Source organism: Anthonomus grandis, chromosome 8 (genome assembly GCF_022605725.1).
Source record: "Anthonomus grandis grandis chromosome 8, icAntGran1.3, whole genome shotgun sequence".
Lineage (NCBI taxonomy): Eukaryota > Metazoa > Arthropoda > Insecta > Coleoptera > Curculionidae > Anthonomus > Anthonomus grandis.
In genome coordinates this window covers 12,866,953-12,888,240 of record NC_065553.1, presented here as the reverse complement: position 1 = coordinate 12,888,240, position 21,288 = coordinate 12,866,953, and the positions used below count along the sequence as shown (strand labels likewise).

Here is a 21,288-nt window from a genome sequence, read left to right as displayed (position 1 = left end):
TATCGACTAGAGTAAAAGTATTGCGAAAACGATCAACAGTTTCTCGAATTAATCTCTCTGAAGGACGATTATGAGCACCATAAAACTCACGTAATGCCCGATGTGTTTCTCGAATAGAACCATGTCTTTCAAAATAAATTTGAACAATTTGGAAACGTTGTTTCGGCGTGCGTCTGTTCATGATGAATCGATGGTCGGCTGTCATAAAAAACAGTGATGCCAAATAAAAGTTCTCCGCCTCTAAAAAAAAACACCCTTTATATATTAACGTATTAGAAGTATTAATCTTAGAAGTCTTATGTGTCCCCAGCTGCCGCTAAATTTATCAGCTTGTATATTTGCAGCATTTTAAATATACTCTTGAATTACAAAAACATTCTGAATAGGGACTTGTATGTCTTTTATACCCCCATTTTAACAATATATAGCTTTATAAATAAAGTTTGTTCGTACAACAGTTTCAAACTAGTCAGGAAATCCAGTTAGAAGGCTACAAATTAGTTTGCGAACTAATTTTCAGGCACTTAACCTGTTGGCAACAATAATGCTTCTCACAAAACTAATTATTCGTAATGAAATATTAGTTAGTATTCATCAGGAAATCATACAATTTATACTTTCGAGCAATAAAATTTATTAATGGGCAGAGGGCTTTGAGCTTTAGGTAATCTTTTGCTCCAATTTTTCATTTTTCGGGTATACCTCCCCGTATCGAATTTTTTCACCAAAAATTGATTTTTTTCGAAATCAAACTAAGTATCCTAGCGTCTTATTCTGATCACCTAGATTACGAAAACACCGGGTTATAACAGGATCCGAGCAGAACCAAGGGAATGAGAGCACTTTGAAAATCCTGAAAAAGTCGTTTTCGACGTCCGTTTTTGAGGCCAAAAATGGGCATCAAAAATGCCATATCTCGGCTATCGTAAAAGCTACGATCTTGCGGATGGTCTCGTTGGATTCAGAATGACTTGATTATATTATTCTATCATTTTTAGATTGCGGTTTTTACTTGTAATATAAATATAAATGCATAACTAAAATGGAAATGGCACGCCATATGAAATCTAAAGTAATATATTTAAAAGTTAGTTAGCTCGAGTTTAATTCGAAGACTCCTCTGTATTTCCTCTAAAATGTATGAAGATAGTTTTACTAAGAAAATTTATATAGTGTATTTATAAAGGAATATAACTATTTTATTTACTTTTAAATTGCCTAAAGTTAAATGGTACAAAGCCAGAAACTGCGCTATTTATGAAAGTATAAAACTTTCGTAATATGATTTATTGGAAAATCACCGATGAGATAAAATACGTTTTACGAGGAAACCAGAATGGTCTTTGAAATGACGAGAATGGATATATAGACCTATATTTAATTTAAGAGGCATTGTAACATAATGCAATAAAGATATGTTATAGCATTACCCTATATAGTTTGAGTAAATATACCTTTTATTCATCAACTAAATGGTAGCTTTTATTTCAGTTTAGAATTATATATCTTTTAATTAAAGTAAATTAATATAATAATATATTTAACTATATTAATTATTAATTTTTTTTGTTTCATTACGCGTAAATATTACTTTGAGATAGATGAGATTATGTCTTCTAAAATGAACCATTATGTAAAATTAGTAGTCAAAGGTTAATTCTAATAATTTTATTCCAGATTAAAAATGTGGCTTTCTACCAGAGAAAACCGCGGGGTAGCAGATGATGATAATTGGACAGAGCTTACCCAACACGAGAGCCTTTTTGCAACCTTCGTGGATTACGAATTGAGAAACTGGAGCAGGGAAACTTGGACTTGGCCTGGAGACTTACCAGGTCCGGCTCTTACCATTCTTCATCAACATGCTGTACAAGGTATAGCAGTTACAAGCAAAAATCAAAGTTATATTTGCAACTTCCATAAGCCAACGATACAAATATATAAGATTTATTATTCCTTTATAAGCAGTGTTCAACAAAAGTGCAAATAAAAAAGTTAAGTAAAATAAACTACAATAACAGAAGTTTATGCCTCAATAAAACGTATAAATTTATTTTTTTTCTGTATAAACTCTAAGAAATTTAATACAATAAAAAGCAATACAAAGTATTTATTTGATCTGGAAACTTTTTTCATTATTTCACTTTTTTTCGCTGTGCCAGGACCCATTTGAAAAAACCGCTGTTCGTCCGAATAAAATCCTTTTTCCACATATAGAGGGATTTAGAGCCGCCCTAAAACTCACTGTTCTTTTTAGTCTTTTCGAGTTTGAGGATTTACGTTAAGCCATCACCCGCCTATATTTGCAATATTTGGTGAAAGAGAAAACTGTTTTTATTTATGAGTATTGAATTCTTATGAAATAAGATTTAGAAGGGATGAAAGTTATTAAAATATTTATTGTTTTTTAGGCGATTTGACCGAACTTCAGACTGCGTTAGCTAGATTTGTTGCCGCATCTAGAATTTATTTAAAAACCCCACTGGATCCGCGATGGATGTTGCAGCTCTTGACCGATGTTGAAAACTCTTGGAATAACTTCACGCTTACTAGGGAGGAAGAAATGTGGTTAGCCGAGAAGTTCAGCGCTATGGAAGGTAAGTTTTGCTATAGTTTTTTGAACTAAAGTTTTATGAATTTATAGTTTGTTTAGTAATCCTTAAAAATTAGGTTTTGCAAATGCACACATTTTTTCCTTTTAAATTATGTTTAAAAATTATTTTACATAAAGTATAAAAATGAATTATTAAAACTTCTATAAACTAGCTACTCTAAAATATATAAAAGCAATTTTCTTTTGTGTAAATCGATATCATTGCATAATTGATATTGAAATAGATGTACGTGACAGTCTTCTTTGGAAAATTAATTAAATTAATTGGATTTTAAAACATTTCCTATTTCTATTATTAAATAATAATAATTAAACAAAACTTAAACATCATTTATAAGAACAGCAATTAAAATTAGTTGTAAATATATTCGCTGTATTTAGGATAAAGAATTTAATATTAAACGCATGCTTGTATCTACAATAAATTTATTAATTTAAAATTAAAAATTCATGTGCGAATGTATATAGGATAATCGTTATGAATACGCCAACAAGCAATTATAGGTTAAACTCGTGAAAATGTCGAAGTTGAACCAAATGTGTCTTAGTAAAATTCAGCTCATAAATAAGATACAGGCAGTTAAAATATAATTTTGGAATATATTTCTTCTCTATAGCTTAAGCTATTTTTGAGATTTCGACATAAAAACCTGTAATCAGAGGTTTTTGGGTGTGAGGAATATAAACGTCATTTAAGGGAATTTTTGCAATTTTCTATTTCTAGTATACCAAATATATTGTAAGTTTCAAATACATAGAGCTAGAAATTCAGTGGTTTATAGCTGTTGGCATAATTGAAACATTAATTGCATTAGAAATATGATTACCAATATTAATGAAATTATCCTTGGTAAAATTTCTATTTTTTTTGTTAGTCAAGATAATATTTTGATTTTTTATTTGAAATGCTTGTGATTTTTTTTGTTATTTTGATTTGTGGTCTCATTAATTAATTTGTACAATTTTTTAACGGCATGTTCGTGCTTCATTTTTTTAATAGTCAGCTTTGGTAATTGTGGTCAGCTTTTTTAATCTATTTAGGTAATTAGTAAATTTTTTTGAATTTTGGTTAGTGGGTTTTAAATTTTTTTTCATTTGAGCTTTTTTTTTCAACAGTTTTAATTAGACCCACAAATGGTCTAATTAAAACCATGGTTTTGCTATTTTGTGTTTTGCTTTTATTTTTTTTATTATTAATTATTTTAGTCAGATTGCTTATTACATATTAACTTACTTCTTTAAAATCATTTATGGCTAAAATATCATTCCCCTTCTACCTAGTTCAGTATCTTTTATTTGTCATATGTAATCACTTTTTAGAAATATTGTTAAATCAGTGGTATCATTATTTTCTATGTCACGTTAAAATTTTATTTATTAACTTTATTTCATATAATTATTTTATTTATTTGTTAAATTCCAGATAGATGGTTACACGAATTACGTCACCACCGACAGTTATTTCCAGTATTACATTCACCATCGTTAGTAAGACTGGAATACCTACTCAGATGCTTGGCCTATTTATCAAATATGGTAAATAAAATAAATATTGTGATTATAATATAAAATGTATAATATTAGATGGAACTATACATTTCTATACTTCTATGTGGATCTTCTGAAGTCTTGGTCTCTCATAGTTTAGCTAATTACAATATAAAGTATTATTTTATTACTGAAAAATGGAATTTGTTCTAAATAGTTTACTCAATTGTAATAATAGATAGAAATATGAAAAAAATAAACCTTCCTTTTTTTCCATTTTATATTCATTTCTACTCTACTCTCTGGATTCTTTGACAATTCTGTTTTTCTCGATTAGTTTACCTAAATGCTATGAAAAAACATCATGCCATTACCATTCTTCATGATACCTCTTACTGAGATGAGATTGAAAATTAAACTTTTTCAATTTTTCCTATATAATAATTTTCTTCTTACACACTATGTATACCTTTTAGAAATTATGTTTGTCCTGAATGGTTTACCAAAATATAATACAAACATTTTATATTTATAATACATAATTGTATTTTTCATTGCAATAAAAAAGCATTACTTCATTATCATTTTTTATGATAACTCATACTGAATGGAAGATACAAAAAATTTACCTTTTTTTTATATCAACGTTTGATTTAATTCTTTTACCTGGATCTTCTGAAAATTACATTTTTCTTAAATAGTTTACTCAATTATGATAAAAAAATAATATTTTATTATTATTAATTATGATAATCCAGACCGGGATGGATATAAAAGAATAAAAATTGTGTAATCAGTATATAGATCCAATACATGGATGCTCAAAATTATTCATCTTATACATTACCCAATAAACAATGCAATAACCATTTAATTATTTTTTTTTTTAGAAATCTTTCTGGAAGTGCTGCCCATTTAACAAAGAGATACGTGGTGAAATAGTGGCGACCCTAAGAAAGGGAACTCCCGAATGGTTTAAAGGACTTAAGCATGTAATTATGAATCCTGACGAGTACGATGCCTCATTCGTCGACTTTTGTGCAGAGGTTTATGTCCAGTTGAAACATGGACTCAATCATTATCATCCTTTATTTGAAGGGTAAGAAATAGTGTAAAAAGTATTGGTTCAATTATTGAAAGAAGTATTAGTGTTTTGATGCTTTAAGTCTGTTTATTTATTTGCTTAAAAGCGGGAATCGGTTGTTAGCTTTTTAAAAGACTATCTAGAATCATAAAAACAAAATACTTTATAAAACTTATTTAACAAAATATTAGGATCATTTTAATACCACGAATAGCAGAAAACCGCAAAATTTTATTTAAGCATATAACCAGAAATTGAATTATTTTTATTACCAGCACTTTGCCTAAAATATGTAGGCTTTTAAGTTTAACTATAAAATTTCTCACAAAAATGTATTATTCCCAACTTGACTTTAAGTGGCATTCTCAATCGAGATAACAATCCAATTTTAAAATGTCCCCTTATTTTTTTGAATAAGTTATATTAAATCCATTATTATCGAGACTAACAATACGAATTTTCATTTTCCATTTCGAACAACGATAAACAAAAAGACAGTTTCGGAAAATGGGAGCCTTTTATATAATAAACTTAATAAAATCGGGTGGTTTTCATATTGGCAATTCATCCATACAAGCAGATGAAAAGGCAGATTAATAGAATCAACAGGGTTGTTTACATGGACAGGGTAGTAATGCGGCAATATGAATAGCAACGATAAGCCTTTTGTTGTCTCTTCTTTATTGCTTGTTATGGTTTTAAAAATGTTTTCATCTCGACGGGCGACTAATGGAAAGCGACGCTTGAGTAGACACAGCGTACCAAAATGTAGTTTTTTATTTGATTTTTTTTGAAAAAAAGAACTTTTTAAATATGTAGTACAAATGACTAAAAATATTCAAATACATACATTTATTTGACACAAGCAAGAATTAGTTTATTGAAACAAATTGTATTCAGTGGAAATAAAAAAGATTTAAATAATTATTTACTAAGGTAATTTTTTCGGTTTTTTTTCAGTGTGCGTTTTTATAATAAAAAATTCAAATATTAAATACTTAAATTTGATTGTTTTTTTTTAATGATAGAAAAATCAATTTTTTTCCCAATAAAAATTGTAGAAAATTTTTAATACTGTTTTTTTCCATTTTTCTTTGGCGTTAACGTCAACATATCTATTTATTTTCTACCTGATAATATTGGTTTTATTATATCTAAGGTAAATGGCTATACTATAGTCAATGTGACATCAAAAGAGGTCTGTAAATCTAAAAAATCAACTCAGTCGTTTTTTTTGTCAGTAATTAGTGATTAATTTGAAAAGATTAAGAAAGATATGTGTTTGGTCATTCTCATGGTGACACTATATAAAAATTTTTGCTTGAACCATAATTTGTACAGAAAAATCTATTGAACAAAATATAAAAATAATTATATTGCCTACAATTTGAGAGTAAAGCTGCATAACTAAGGGGAACAAAGTGCGCCAAAACCACAAACATAATTTGTTTTTTTAGTGATTTTCTTTTTAACGTTTTAACTTGGAGTTACTCAATTGCGGAATTTTTTTTTTGTCTTTCTTTAGCAACTTATTTTTTGTAATTTAACTATTTTATATTTTATATATAGTATTGTAGCATTTTTCTCGTTCGTTAGGTATGAATTAAAACAATCGAAAATAGTCAACTAATTTATTTACATACTTACACTACGATACACGATCACTCACGACTAGAAAAAATATTTATTTTTATTGTATTTATTTAAATATTATTTTCAACTATTTATGTCTCATTTATATCTGGCGCCAATATTCAAAACTTTAAAGCACTGAACTGACAATTGACTCTTAGTCGATTCTCAGACGCGGATCCTTTTATATTCGGCTGACCATAATTCCGGAAGATTCAGTGACTTTCAAGACGTCGTGCGGTATGTCACTTGTATCATTCCGGAATAACCAGCTGATCCTCTAGCTGGTTTTTCCGCGTTTCCAATATGGTTACAACACGAAATTAATAAATATACCTGGACTGCTAATGCATATGGCCCATATACCCAAAAATGACCACTGCCTGGTGGCCGCCATTTTTATACTAGTTGTGTCCTTTTGATGTTGGTCACTCTAAACATTTTCAGTGTTGCCAATAAAAAATAAATGAAATACCAGTAATGAAGTTGACGACGCTGACGTTTGACGTGTGACCTGTGACGAACTAAATTTATTTATTTAATTGACGTTTTTAAATCATCAATGGTATTCCAAAATGAGGCACTAAAATCTCGACACATCACTCGATATGACTGATTCTAAACAACAAGTGCATGCATCTGTCCCAAGTTAAATAAAACTTTATCTCATTTTAGGTGAGGATTACTTTCTTTCATAAATTAACGAAATTCTTAAAGAAATACAAGAAAAATACTCAGATCTAATAACGCAACTATCTATTCGCATTTATTCTTAACTAAATGCACAGAACACAAATGCATAGACTATTTATTTAGTTTTTTTTTTAAACGTATCCTCCCCCTTAATTGTTTTATTTCCCTACAATTGGCACACCTGAAATTTGCCAGAGTGACCAACATCGAAAGAACACGATCACGGAAAATGGCGGCCACCTAGTAATGGTCATTTACTTTTCATTGAATTGGCAGTCCGGGCCGTATTTCCGAGACCATGCGAAATTTAAGTTTAAAAACATCAGGGAATTTTGAGGTTTTTTTCTTGGCGTTTCTTGCATTTTTCAAATTGACTTTTTTTTAAGATGGATTCAAAAAATAAAAAATATTGCGGTTTTGTGCCAAGTGAGCAAAAGAAAGAACTAATTTCATTTATGGAAGAGCACCCGGAATTAAAGTCGGGCAAATTCACCCAAGATTTTTCAGCTAAAACTTTACAAGCCTTGTGGATAAAAGTAGGGGACAGATTACACAGTCTCTGGAGCACATAAAGAGCACATCAATTCCATCGTAATAGGCTTGCTTGATCTATATAATTTATTAAATTGAGCATCTGAATACATTTTAAATGGGTCAAGAAATGAAGAGTACATCCTATTCCTTCTATCTGCCAAAGTTTCAGTCTCTTCCAGTGCATCGACGACGTTTCTTTGCACAAGATTGTTTAATCTTGCCATTTGATTATTGTTATTTTTTTTTAATAAACAACAAAAAAACACTACGAAAATACTTAACCAACTCACACAAATTTAAAAAGAAACAAAGCTTTCGTATATATATTTTCGACCGCTTCGTATGCGAACTTTTTCGCATACGAAGCGGCCGAAAATACGAATATCGATTTTTCGTGCGAAATCCTCCAATTTCGTATGCGAATCAAAGTCGAATGGTTTCAAAAATACGGCCAACAGCCAGGTATATTTATTAAGTTCGTGGGTTACTGTATATTCATAGCATAGCATATTAAGGCACTTCTAGTTTTATGGAAACTTTAATGTAAATTCTTAACTTTAATGTAAGTCTTAATTGTTCTTATATCTTATCACATACTTATTTAAAGCCCTGCACATTTCATTGCATTACCCTAAGAATAAAAACATCTATTTAATAATTTATGTAATATTTTATTTTTAGGACAAATGGAATCCCATATTTCAGCGTGGTATTCAAACAAATCGACAAATTGCTAGCAGACGAAGTAATCAATTTCCTAAATCAAAATGAGCACCCGGATGCGGCCTACAGTCGCCTGATTTTCTCAATTTACATGGAAGTAAAGGACTTGGCGACGTTTCAGCAAAACTTACCATCGGGGGGAGACCATAAGCTTTTGTTAGTCCGTTGCCATGAGTGGTTCGAACCTCCTGTCAGTCATTGGCTGAGCGTTTGTAAGGGAAAGGCATTACAAAGGGTAAGATACTCATCTTTTTTCTAACGTTCGTTTAGATATGTTAAGTATTCAGAATGTATTCATTTTGATGAAATGAACTATCAAGTTTGGAAAATGTTAAAATATTTAAGGTAAATTCAGTATTAGAGGTCCCACCTTTGCTTATCCACCCTTAAACGCATCATGCACCATAAAAATTTTTCAAAAATTACTTTAACTGGCAGTTATTTATTTTAAATGAAACACCCTGTATATATATCACTCTTCTTGTAATGAAAATAATTATTTTATCTTTATTTTTTTGACACATAAAAATACAACTAACATTTATCAACAAATTAACAAAATTTCATTAAATTTCAGATATTATCCTATGAATTACTTTTAAATAAAAAAATCTATAAACCTAATATTGTAAAAACTGAATTAACAAAAATTTAAAATGTATATTTATATAAAATACTGTTATACCCAAATGAAAAAAATATATAAAGAGTCTTTCATTAAAATATAACATATATAATGTTTCATTGAAGAATGTTATCGTTTACCAATAGAATTCTCAATTAAAAAAAAAACGATAGTAATCCGACCTCCATTTCTACTCCATATACCTTCAATGACCTTTAAATCATAAGCATTCTACATGCAATTCCCAAAATATTTGAAAAGATGAAGGATTTCTGAGTATTGAATTCCAGAACACAGACACTGAATATTAAAGTGCACAGTGAGGTTTTAGGCAAAATTTTCAGACATCAGTAACAACTACTGTTAATGATGACGTTACTGGAGCCTTAGACAAACGTTTGAAAAAATTTTTTTTAAGCTAAGCTGAAATACTACGGACTTTAAAATACCTATCTTTCAGCTCATTCTCTAAACAAAATAATAATATTTTTGTATTTTTGGTTTTTTTTTTATTTTTCAAAATTTCAACTTCATTTCATTGACCCCAAAAATCATATTTTGACAATAATCACCATAGATAGACACTCAGATAAATCATCATAATCTGAGTCTTTTTGAAGAATGTATTCTTCCGTAAGGTAGACTAAAACTCTATGATTTCACATAGAAGGAGCCCAATCGTTATTCATTTTGTTTAATTTTAACCGCGAATAAACACAAAATAAGACTACTTAATCTAGTAGTGAAAAACTAATTTAGCAGTTTCTAACATGTATGTATTGTTTTAAAGGTTCGTACTGGAGTAGAGCTTCAAAAACCATGCGAAGGCGATAAATTAGTAAAACACAGTTCATCAGCGGTAGACGTCGTTGCAATGTTTTGTCAACTTCGTGATTTTTGGAGATTACTTCAATGGCCTAAAGTAAACAGCGTATGTTTGCTAAGTCAGCTATTGGACTGTATATGTTCGGCGGCTCTACTATATGCAGACATGACATACCAGAACCTAATGGAGACCGGTTATTTCGATAAACTGGGTCCTTTTCGACTCTCTGACGAGATGTGCATTGCGGTGAATAATTTAGAGTATGTTTATAAGTTCGTGTCACTTCTAGGTAAATTCGAAACACTAATATTACATCCATATGTTGTTTTTCGCATTGTTTTGTAGAAAACTACTTTGACTTTGTTACCTTAGAGTCTATAGCGCCAGAACTACATTTCGCAACATTGACCAATCAACTAGATAGCACTTTAAGCCAATTTCAGGTATTCCAGACTGCGTTTCTGTTATAATTTATTAATGAATTCTCAATGGTTTTATAGGTTAGAATAGCAGACATCTTAAAACGTGTAGGTCCTCAAATGCAGGAAGCCCTGAGAAAAGCGATGTTTCATGTAGCTTGGTCTCCTGATACGTTACCGACACAACAAGCTGTTGATCCCTTATTTGACTATTTATACACACACCTAAAGGGGTTAAATGTAGCATTGTTACCTCAAAATTTTCAGAAAGTGCTTTGTGAGGTAGGTATTCATTTGTATTGGAGTTTTACAAGGGTAATGGAAAAGAGGCTGATTCAATAAGTCGTTTAAAAAAAAGGTTTCTATAAACCAGCGAAAAAAAATAGTATTAATAGAATTTCATAAAATCATACATTTATTTGGTCAAAATTTGTTTTTATTTAAAGTAATAGGGCGCATGTATACATATAATGTATATATATCTGGCTAACTAAAAACTATGGTGTTTCTCCTACTCCCTCTCTACAAACTAGAGCCTATGAATTTCTGTTGAATACTAGCTAATGCAGTAGCAAAAAAAAAACAGAGTACGCCAATGATTTTTTTGCAGTTTAAACTTAGAACATTTAAAGACTAGAATTAGTATACAACAACTTTGTTTGAGAAGTTCTCATTGCTGTTAGATTTTGGATTAAAAGTAAAAAGTAAAAATTGATTATTACTTATTCTAAGCGAGAAAATAATATCTTTGAAGCAAAAAAGTTTATTAAGATTCTTATTCCTAAAGCCGCTTCTAAAAAATTTGGAGTGGTAACGCCGCAAGCAAAAGCTGATATCAACTTGCCAAACGGCTTTATGTTTATATTCGGCATTTGTGAAGTTCTGTGTTTTTTCTTTAGTTTTCGGTTGAAAAAAGAAAAAGTTCTCATTCGAGGAGTGTTTTGGTAAACAATGGTAAAATAGAGTTTTTGCCGCGCCCGCCATGAGAAAAATCGATTCAAGCCGATCTTTTCACAAGTAAATACCGTTACTGTCATAATATAATATCAAGGGAGAACCGTCATCATAAACGTAGGGAATCATAGAAATAAGCCTAAATAAAAACCTCATAATTGTTTTAATAAATACTTTTTATTAGATAGGTACTTTTACTCTAGATTACTACTTTTAATGAAGTACGTTAAAAAAACGCATACAGAGTTCATAAACGTTAATAATTTTTATAATTTAAAGCATAATTTATTATTATGTAAATACTTTTTGACGACGTCACTGGTAAGGATTCCTTGTGTCGGTGGAATCAACAATGCCATCGACCGGCATTGCGATGTTGTTGACTTTTTCTCTAATATACGTTATCTGCATTCATTTAATTTTAAATATTGACTTCTTTATAGAGAGCAACAGTATTTGGGTTTTGTGATAGTAAAAGTAAGTGATAAATTTTTATAATAATATAAAGTTTTTTCCCTTTTCTAGAAAAGTATTTAGCATCATTTCATCATATATGTCACAAACAAACAGGCTGCTGCAATGCTAATTCTAGACTTTCAATGTCCTACAAATTTAAAATAAAAAAAGGGTTTTTTAAACAATACTAATAAAATTTCACAAAGGCTTAAAGTTTACAGAAACCAATTGGAAAGCTTCAAAAATGTCCTCTAATTTTCCCCTTAGTGCATTAGTCCATAGTCCAAAATTAGCCCATTTTTTATTAGCAAGATAATTTATATATTTTTATAACAATTAATTCCTACACGGATTTTTTGCGAAATACGTAACACATTTTACTAGAAGAGTTACAAGTTAGAGTAAATATATTATTTATGCACGATGGAGCTCCACCTAATTTTAGTATCTCTGGATTAAACTTGCAGAAACTCAAAATTGGCCAGCTTGCAATCCCGATATGAATCAAGCGATTTTTTTCTTTAAGACAAAGAAAGCACAAGAGACTTCAAATTGATTATCCTAAAAATTCTAAAAACTACAAGAAAAAGTCATTGGCGTAGTGTTTTGTTTTATATCATTGTAGTGCCGTCTAATACACCAGTGCCCCTATTAATTGTAATCTAATTAGAGCCGAATAAGCGCATTATTAATTCAAATACTTACACCAAATTTCAACCAAATCGGTTTAAGTTCAGATCAATAAGTTTATAATCTGTGAAATCGAGAACCTGTAGCGATTGTGGAACTACAATTGAAATTATAAAGACAGGGTCTTCAATTATCTTATGAAGTTGAGAAATCCATGATACTTCGAGTATTTATCATTTATTTCTTCTTCTCGTTCTTTTTTTTTTCTTATCCTATAACCTTCTACATATGACCGAGGTAATACATTTGTCTATCTTTGATAATCTTGAGCAATATATTTTCTTTTTTCAGTCGCCGAAGTATTAATTCCTTGGGAATCCATTTTAATTTCATTCAATAAAACAAGAAAAACGTTGCATCTGATTATGCGAATTCAACGTTACACTTGACCTTATAAAAAATATCTTAATGTTTAAGAATATTTGTCTGGTTTATCTTCTTCAGGCATCGATATATATTGTACATAACAGTTCCACAGACTTTAGTGTCAGTGAGGGCCCTCTCTAGTGTTTCTAAAATATAGACTCTGATTACAGATAAAACAGCTGATGGTTGAGTCAAAAGCTTTCCAATAATCTTTAAATTCAGAAAAACTGAAATATGAAAAAATAGGTGGAATCATAATGACTTAGGCCTTACTTTTTCCATAATCACCTTTAAATACTTGATCTTTGTTTAATTTCCGAGATTTTTCTTTGGATCCTTTTTGTAGCAACTAGTAAATTTTAAGGTATGGAATTACCAAAGAAAACTAAATTTTAAGGTATGGGAATACACGTTAAACGAATTAAATCACCAAATGGACGGAGGTGCAACCAACGAGGATCTTCCAGCAATGTTTCACGAACGGCTTCACTCCGCCCTGGAACTCATGGTAGATTTCTTCCATGCTGAAGGCCAAGGTCTTTGTACCGAGCTTTTGCATTCTCCAACATTTTGTCAGATCGAGCAAAGATTGCAGTACCATAGAACAGATACCGAAAAGCTGATAGAGATATTTTACGGTCAGAGGTTACAGGATCAGTATGCCACAACTGCTAGTCCGTATGGGACTTTAGCCGTAAGGGCTTATTTTAATCATGATTCTTTATGTGTGGAGGTAAATAAGCATGTAGATATATAGCAAAGTGATGTTAAGCACACATTTTCGTTTTGTAGGTGCTACATGCTAGAGACATAATTCCGTTAGATCCTAATGGGTTTAGCGATCCGTTTGTTATAATAGAACTTTTGCCAAAGAGAATATTTCCGCATTGCAACGAGCAACAGACAAACGTTCATAAGAAGACTTTACATCCGATATTTGATGAATGTTTTGAATTTAGTGTTACCTTAGAGCAATGCAGGTAGGTCACGTTTTATTTATTTTTTTATTTTAAATAGCTTTTATTTGTTTCTTTTATAATCAGAAGTAAATTAAACTTTAAAGGTAGGAAAAAGGGAAAATATATAAATCGAAAGGCAAAAACAATTATTGATCTAGCCTTAATAAGATGGATCACTGATATGCCAGAAATATCCTTTTTATGCAATATTTTAGATTATATACATACTTATATTATCCAGGTTCAAAAGAAAGCTATAATAATATTGTAAGGTTTTTCCTGTTGGTTAGGCTTGAATGAAAACAATCGTATTCTTGCTGGAAACCAAACTGGGGTATATTAAAAATCTTATAAAAAAATATAACCTGAAGTCATTTGTTTCCATATATTTAGGAAAAACTTTTAATTTTGTTATTTTCTTAAAATCCCTATAGAGCACCTGGAGCGATGGTAGCCTTCACTGCAATGGACCACGACGTCTTAACAGCAAACGATTTTGCAGGAGAAGCTTTCCTAGCGCTAGGAACAATATCAGGAGTAGCAGAAAACTCTTCTGCAGATAATTTCCACGGCTTGAAACCGGTTGATTTAGTCCTAATGCAGCAACACAATAAAAGTAAGTATTCTTTACATAAACTAACCCTAAATAATAAAACTTTTTTATGCAACATGCAGACCACCCAATACTGCAAATTCTAGAATCAAGAAACAATGACCGGATGGCGGTGGAATTTGTCCGGAAGCAGAAACTTAGGATGGCCATCAAGTAGATTCGTACTTATATAATTGACATCATATGTATGCTAAATTTAGTTTTTGTATATCCCTTCTAGTAAAAGAATGTATCCTTCTATTTTTTCTACGTAAAGAGTATGTTACAATTAACAGACACATCTATAAAACCTAATGACAAACATTGACTTTAAAGGCAAACATATTTAGCTTGAGTTGTTTGTCTTTAGGCCGCTATGGTATCGATATTTTGTATCGATATTATATATATCGACTTCTCTATCAACGCACTGACTGTGTAAATATTCGTCTTTTTATATGACCATTAGATTTAAGTTGATTCCATTATAGGGCTAAACTATCATATTGAGTTCTTATCAAAATATCATGGTAAGAATCGAAATTATTGGTGAAGTAGCTTATTTAGTGCTGGAAATATAGTAGCTTATCTGTTTAGATTTAATCTCTTACCTGTCTTATTATCCTATTATTTTATTAAAAATTATTTACCTTTATATCCCAGAAATATATTTATACCTATTATAGTATACATATTTATAGAATTTTATCTATTTATGATTTTAAAAAGTATACTGACAATCTCCTGATGAATAAAATATATTTTATATGTTGTGACAAATTTTAAGCGATATATTAATTATTAGGGACTTCACAGTAAAAACGCTATTAATTTACTGCATTATTGTCCATAGCTTAATAACATAACGAAATCTACTAACTCAACAAAAATAGCTACAGTTTGCTAAAAAGAAAATATACAATCAAAAATAGAATTATTACAAATCAAACTTTTACATATCTGAAATGCGAAGCCGATAAAATACAGGGTGAAAAATTATTTTACAATCAAATCCTTAATTTTATATATACGAACGCAACAAATAGCTTTTTTGAGTAATATACTATATATATATATCTACAGCTTACTGTATTGGAAATCTATTATATATCTACAGCTTCCTATGCTTTTTAGAATGTTATTTTGATCAGAGAAAAACCTGTGATCGTGTTTTTTTTAATAAAATCTGTTGAAGTATTAGATAAATCAGTGTCTAGAAATATGTGATGTACAGGGTGTTACGAAAGTTCGAGCTAGTACTTCAAGGCCCCTAAGGAAGAGACTACCATTCAGCCGTTGAAAGTGATTTTTGGCTCATAATTCTTAAATTAATCATCATGAAATCATTTTCATTTGCTACATGTTTTTTTTTTGCTTTAAAAATGGTATTTCATTGATAATACGTTTCCTCCTCAATCAATCTGACCAATACTCGAAAATTCGCATAAAATAAAGTAATTAAAATATTTTTGTAAGGCATGCAACAAATTAACTAATATTTTATCACAGAAATAATAGTTTTTTTAATATACTTAGCTTAATAATAATTTTTTTTATAGTTTACAAATTATTGAACAGAAACAGTTAGAGAGGAATGGGTAAATTAGGATGTTCTTCACAAAAAATGTATCCACACATTTAAGGTTATCGAAAAACATTATATATAATTTTCATTTAATTATATACTATACATAATTACGTAATTATTATTTATTATCACAGTTTTTAAAATCAAAGAAAAACAAAGCCACTTACTTTTAAATTAAAGAGTTTTACAAATAGAAATTACAAATGAAAATTATTGAAAAAAAAATCAAATCTTTATAATTTTGGTAATTTCTAATTCAATAGATAACTCATGGTTTATCAAATTTAAGGGCTTATTGTCTCTTATAATAACTGGGATAGTTAAGATCGACACATACACCTTGTATAATTAAATAATAAGTAGCAACCTTTTTTCTTTTTTGATGAAAGATTTTAAAGTTGGGAATATATACATACAAGATAAATCCAGATTGAATTTCTCTCTGCTTATGGCCATAAGACAAGTTAAAATTGAGCACTCAGTATATTGTTACATATTTTGGTAAAAAATGAAATTCTGTAATTATATCTTGTCACTTCTTAACACCAATTCTTTTTTAATCTGGATTTATCTGATACACGTATACCAAATATATTTTTTAAATCTACCATAAAAAATTATCTGGTGTAAATTAGAGGTAGATTAAAGGAGAATGTTCGGATGTAAAGGATGTAAAGGAGGAAATCATTAAATACCCACAAAAAAGCTTATAAACTAGAAACGACATTATGATAAAAGGTTTAATAAAGGCTTTTCAGTAAGTCAATTTAAAAACGCACTATCCTTGTTACTCGAAAACAGGTTTATTTTCTCTGATTAAACCGAGGTGCGTTTTACATCTAAAATTGTAGTTTATTCCAAGTTCTATTTTTCACTGTAAAAAAAAAAACTTGTTGTAAAATTAAAAAGTGTTAATCGTTGTGTTTAAGAGTTAAATTAGTTTTGTATGTTCTTTTTTATTAATGGGCGCACATTAAATAAATTACTGCACAAAAATATATTGTAACGTTTTACGTAAATTATTTGTTTTACACTTATTTATAACTGTTACGAGTTATTGTGTTTCATATGATAGTTTATATCTGGAAAACTATAAGTCAATTGAAAGAAAAAGAACAAATAAACTGTTGCATAATATTTGATATTTGTGTAAAAATGCCGTTGGATCGTATGATTTTATTGTACCTAAATGTGATATAAATACTTACATATACATACATATAATTATATCATATCTGTATAAAATATTATTTCATCTTTGTCTAAATTAAACTACATAAAATGATAGTGTTGTATTATTATTTTTCTTATCCAGGAATACAAACCAGAAAAATAATTCCGGCATGCGGCTCCTTATATACTCGGTAGAATGGTGTTCCGGAAGACCACTTCCAACATGCTGGAAATCATGCTCTAGAGTGCGCATGATAGTTTGGAAATGACTAGGCTTCTCAGATCGTCGGCAAACAACTCCTCTTTTAGAGAACACAAATCATCCCAAACGTCTTCATGGGTTGTCTTCTGGTGCGCGGCTTTTCTATGGTCCTCCGGTAGAAGATCTTTCTACCAGTCCCTTCATGAGTTAACTTGAGTGCTTGCCGGACTTTGGAGTTCGACGCAGCTCTTGAATTTCTTTAGAACTTTCTACGGAAAACTTCAGCTATTCCTCCAGAAATTTGTAAATCCTTAGCGACACAATGTGCCAGACCATATACTTAGCTGGAGCAGTAAACAGGTCTTGCTGCACTTCACATATTACGCCGCACCGACTCTTTCGGTCATTAAAATGATGTGCATCGAATGTCAGATCTGACTCTGGTTGGATTTGCCACAGCTCAGAGTCTTCCTGGTTTCCATAATAAGAGGTCAGTCGGTTCAGGTGATTGACTCAAGCCTACTACCTCGGCGCTTTTGTATTCTGTAAAGAACATCGTGAATGGCTGCCAGTACTTTGTATGACCCTGCATGTTTACAGTTTCGGTAACAGACCCTTCCCTCTCTTAGAATCATAGAGCCAAACCAAGTCACCGTTGTTGTAAGGTAATTTAAGGAATCTAAGTAAGTAAGTATTAATTCCAGTGTATCTGATTTCTGGTTTTTTTATATTTATTTAGAAATTAGAGCATTGTTTCGACCCTTCTGTATTAGGCCTATATTGTTTGTAATCCACGGTCAAAAACATCTAAGATATGACTAATCAATAAATGCACTCCACTATCAATATCTCTCATTCTATACATAGTATTCCATGATATACTATGAATGCCATGCATAAAAGAGTCCCATATCAATATTGTGTAATTTCCGAAAACAAAACGCAAAACCGGAATTAAAAAGGACAGTTAAATACAAATTAAATACTCGTTGACCAGATCCGGATTGCAAAATATAAGATCTGTTAGGGTAGCACCACTAGACAGGTGTGTGCAACTGGAGTGGAACTATAAATAATTTGTATAAAGTTAAATGGTAATAGGAGTCACTAAGCAAGCACGAAACTCTGTTGTCAGGGTCAGACATATTTATATTAAAATTTCCAAGTATAATGATTCCCAGGCAGCAAAAGTCGGTCCCTTAGGCGTCTCAATGGCGCAAAAATGAGACATCGCAGAGACGTCCTGTAACATCTCATGAAATCTTAGGGATGTCTCACTTCCCAGGGACGTGCTTTTAGAGCAGTAGGGGCTTGAAATCGGATCATCCCAAGTTGATCTCATAGACGTCCTTTGAATATTACTATAAACGTAAGGGGGGCCTTATTGGCTGTCCAGTAGATGTATATGGGACAAAAATATTTACGTTTTTTGGATATTTATAGATAGATATAAAAGGGCTTGTAGAAAAACTATACAAAGGGGTATATTTTGGAAAAAAATAATTTTATTTTAATAATATACCGTGACGATTTTTATTTTTTAGGTGCTAGCCTTGCAGGGGTGTGGCGCAACCATGACATATCTCATTATCATTACATGTAACTTGTGTAAATTTTGGGTTAAGCATAACTCCTTCTAAAAAAAAATGATTACATGGGCGTCAGATTTTGTATCTTTAGGCATTTTAAATATAATTCAGGTCAGAGGGAGTCCAGTCCAAAGTCTCTTTAATTCTTTATTAAGTTCTTTAATTACCGATTTAAAAATGTTTTTTATTATTATATATGTAGACTAAAAATCAAATGTTCAATAAATTGTTTGGTTTATTTCAAGATCATTTCAAAATATATGCCTCTTTTAATGCGTACCAAATTACGCCGCCTCCTCTAGATTGTCGATCCTGCCTTACACGTCTTCGAAGCTCGATATTCATTATCAAAGTCAGAATGCAGTCATGTTTCAGCCTGAATCCATATTGATGGGGTAATTTTATATAAGAGTACGCAGGCTTATTTTTAATACATATCGCCATGTATTAAATTATCTATGCAGTCAGTCATGTTCCAAATAGCATACGACGATAGAAATATACATTATCGACACACTTGTTTTAAAAATGGCCAAGAAGTGTTTGCATGGGTTGGCGATCTAATTATTGGTGCTTGATAATTAGTATTTTGTGAGGTACCTTTTTGAGAACCTTTGTGAGGAGAAGTAGGTTAATAATGAAGATATTAAGCAAAATCTAAAATTATCAACATATGCACAAGAGTATGCAGTAAGCAATGCATAAGAGTACGCAGTGCATCCTCTTAGACTTTGCAGTGCGTACTCTTATAAGTAATAAAGCTCTTGTGCATATAGCATAAAAATCAAGATTTTTTTTCAGATTAACAAATTTAAAATATGAGCCGTTACAAAAGAAAAAGTGAGCGGAAGCTAGTGTTCAGGCAATATGGAAGAAATTAGACAAAAAATTGCAGATTGTTTTAGTAAAAGAAGTAGCCAGGGAAATTGGAATAAATGAAGCAACACTAAGAAAACGGTTAAAAGCAGGAACGATTCCCAGCTCCTTAGGACGATTCAAAACTGATATACCTTTAGATATGGAGGCTGATTTAGCCCAACAAGTAAGGGACCTGGATTTTAGATTTTATGGGATTACAAAGAAAGATTTGAAAATAGAGGCTTAAGTTTGCTTAAGTTTTTTTAAGAGTAATAAGTTTGCTGAAGCTAACAAACTTCAGCACAGGTTCAGTAATATTAAAAAAATGGCAGGTGAATCGTGGCTAAAAGGGTCTTGTCAAAGATACAAAATAATGTCGAATAATGGGTTTCAATAAAAGCCAAGTAGATCGGTTTTTTTAAAAATCTTAAGACTCTTTATGAAAAAAGAAACTACCTACCAAATTCAATATACAACATGGACGAAACAGGGGTATCCAGAGTACCTAATAGATTACCCAAGGTTTTATCCAGCAAAGGCAAAAAACTGGTCGGAAAAGTAGCTAGTGCAGATCGGGGACAGCTCGTTACGGCGGTATGTTGTTTTAGCGTTACGGGGACATTGTATATTCCTACGGCTATGATATTTCCCAGAAAAAAGATAAAAGATGAGCTCGTTTTAAATGCACCTACTGATACCTGCAAAATGATATCGGATTCTGGGTTTAAAAACAAAGAATTATTTTGTCAGTGGTTGCGGAATTTTAAGGCATTTCTGGATGTTGGTTTCTTTGGCCTATTAAAGTGTGCTTACAGTAGAGAGTGTGATAAGTGGATGGTAAGTAACCCTGGAAAGGTAATAACGCAGATGCAAGTTGCCGGACTATTTAACCAAGCTTACACCAGCGTCGCCAATATTGGAAAATCAGAAAACTTATTCAGAGCTTCCGGAATATATCCCTATAATCCGGATCAGTTTAACGATGATGATTTTGCGCCACCGTTGGATATTGCCAGCCTTGATATAGTCTGTGAAGACGGGGTACTTATATTAAAGAATTCGTCTACTTTTGAGGAGGCTTTAAATCGGTCGATCCCAGCATCAGAAATTTTATCTTTGCCGCAAATAAAAGAAAAACCAAATCGCTCTAGACCAAGATCACAGAAATTCAAAATACTCTCTAGTACTCTTACTCTATTCAAGGATGAACTTCAAAAACTTGC

At 30.9% G+C, this 21,288-nt stretch overlaps 1 protein-coding gene across 1 annotated transcript in view; it reads left to right on the top strand.

Annotated features, from left to right (window-relative positions):
* The window catches only part of LOC126739770 (BAI1-associated protein 3), a 57,771-nt gene extending 40,443 nt beyond the window's left edge, over positions 1-17,328 (top strand). The window contains exons 9-20 of the mRNA XM_050445579.1: positions 1,678-1,874; positions 2,412-2,597; positions 4,038-4,150; positions 4,993-5,201; positions 8,727-9,003; positions 10,184-10,508; positions 10,565-10,662; positions 10,720-10,920; positions 13,502-13,837; positions 13,897-14,084; positions 14,498-14,679; positions 14,739-17,328. Coding sequence (XP_050301536.1) covers positions 1,678-1,874; positions 2,412-2,597; positions 4,038-4,150; positions 4,993-5,201; positions 8,727-9,003; positions 10,184-10,508; positions 10,565-10,662; positions 10,720-10,920; positions 13,502-13,837; positions 13,897-14,084; positions 14,498-14,679; positions 14,739-14,833 — 2,407 coding nt within the window. The 3' untranslated portion in view covers positions 14,834-17,328. The remainder of the gene's footprint in view (positions 1-1,677; positions 1,875-2,411; positions 2,598-4,037; positions 4,151-4,992; positions 5,202-8,726; positions 9,004-10,183; positions 10,509-10,564; positions 10,663-10,719; positions 10,921-13,501; positions 13,838-13,896; positions 14,085-14,497; positions 14,680-14,738) is intronic.
* Positions 17,329-21,288: the final 3,960 nt, after the last annotated feature.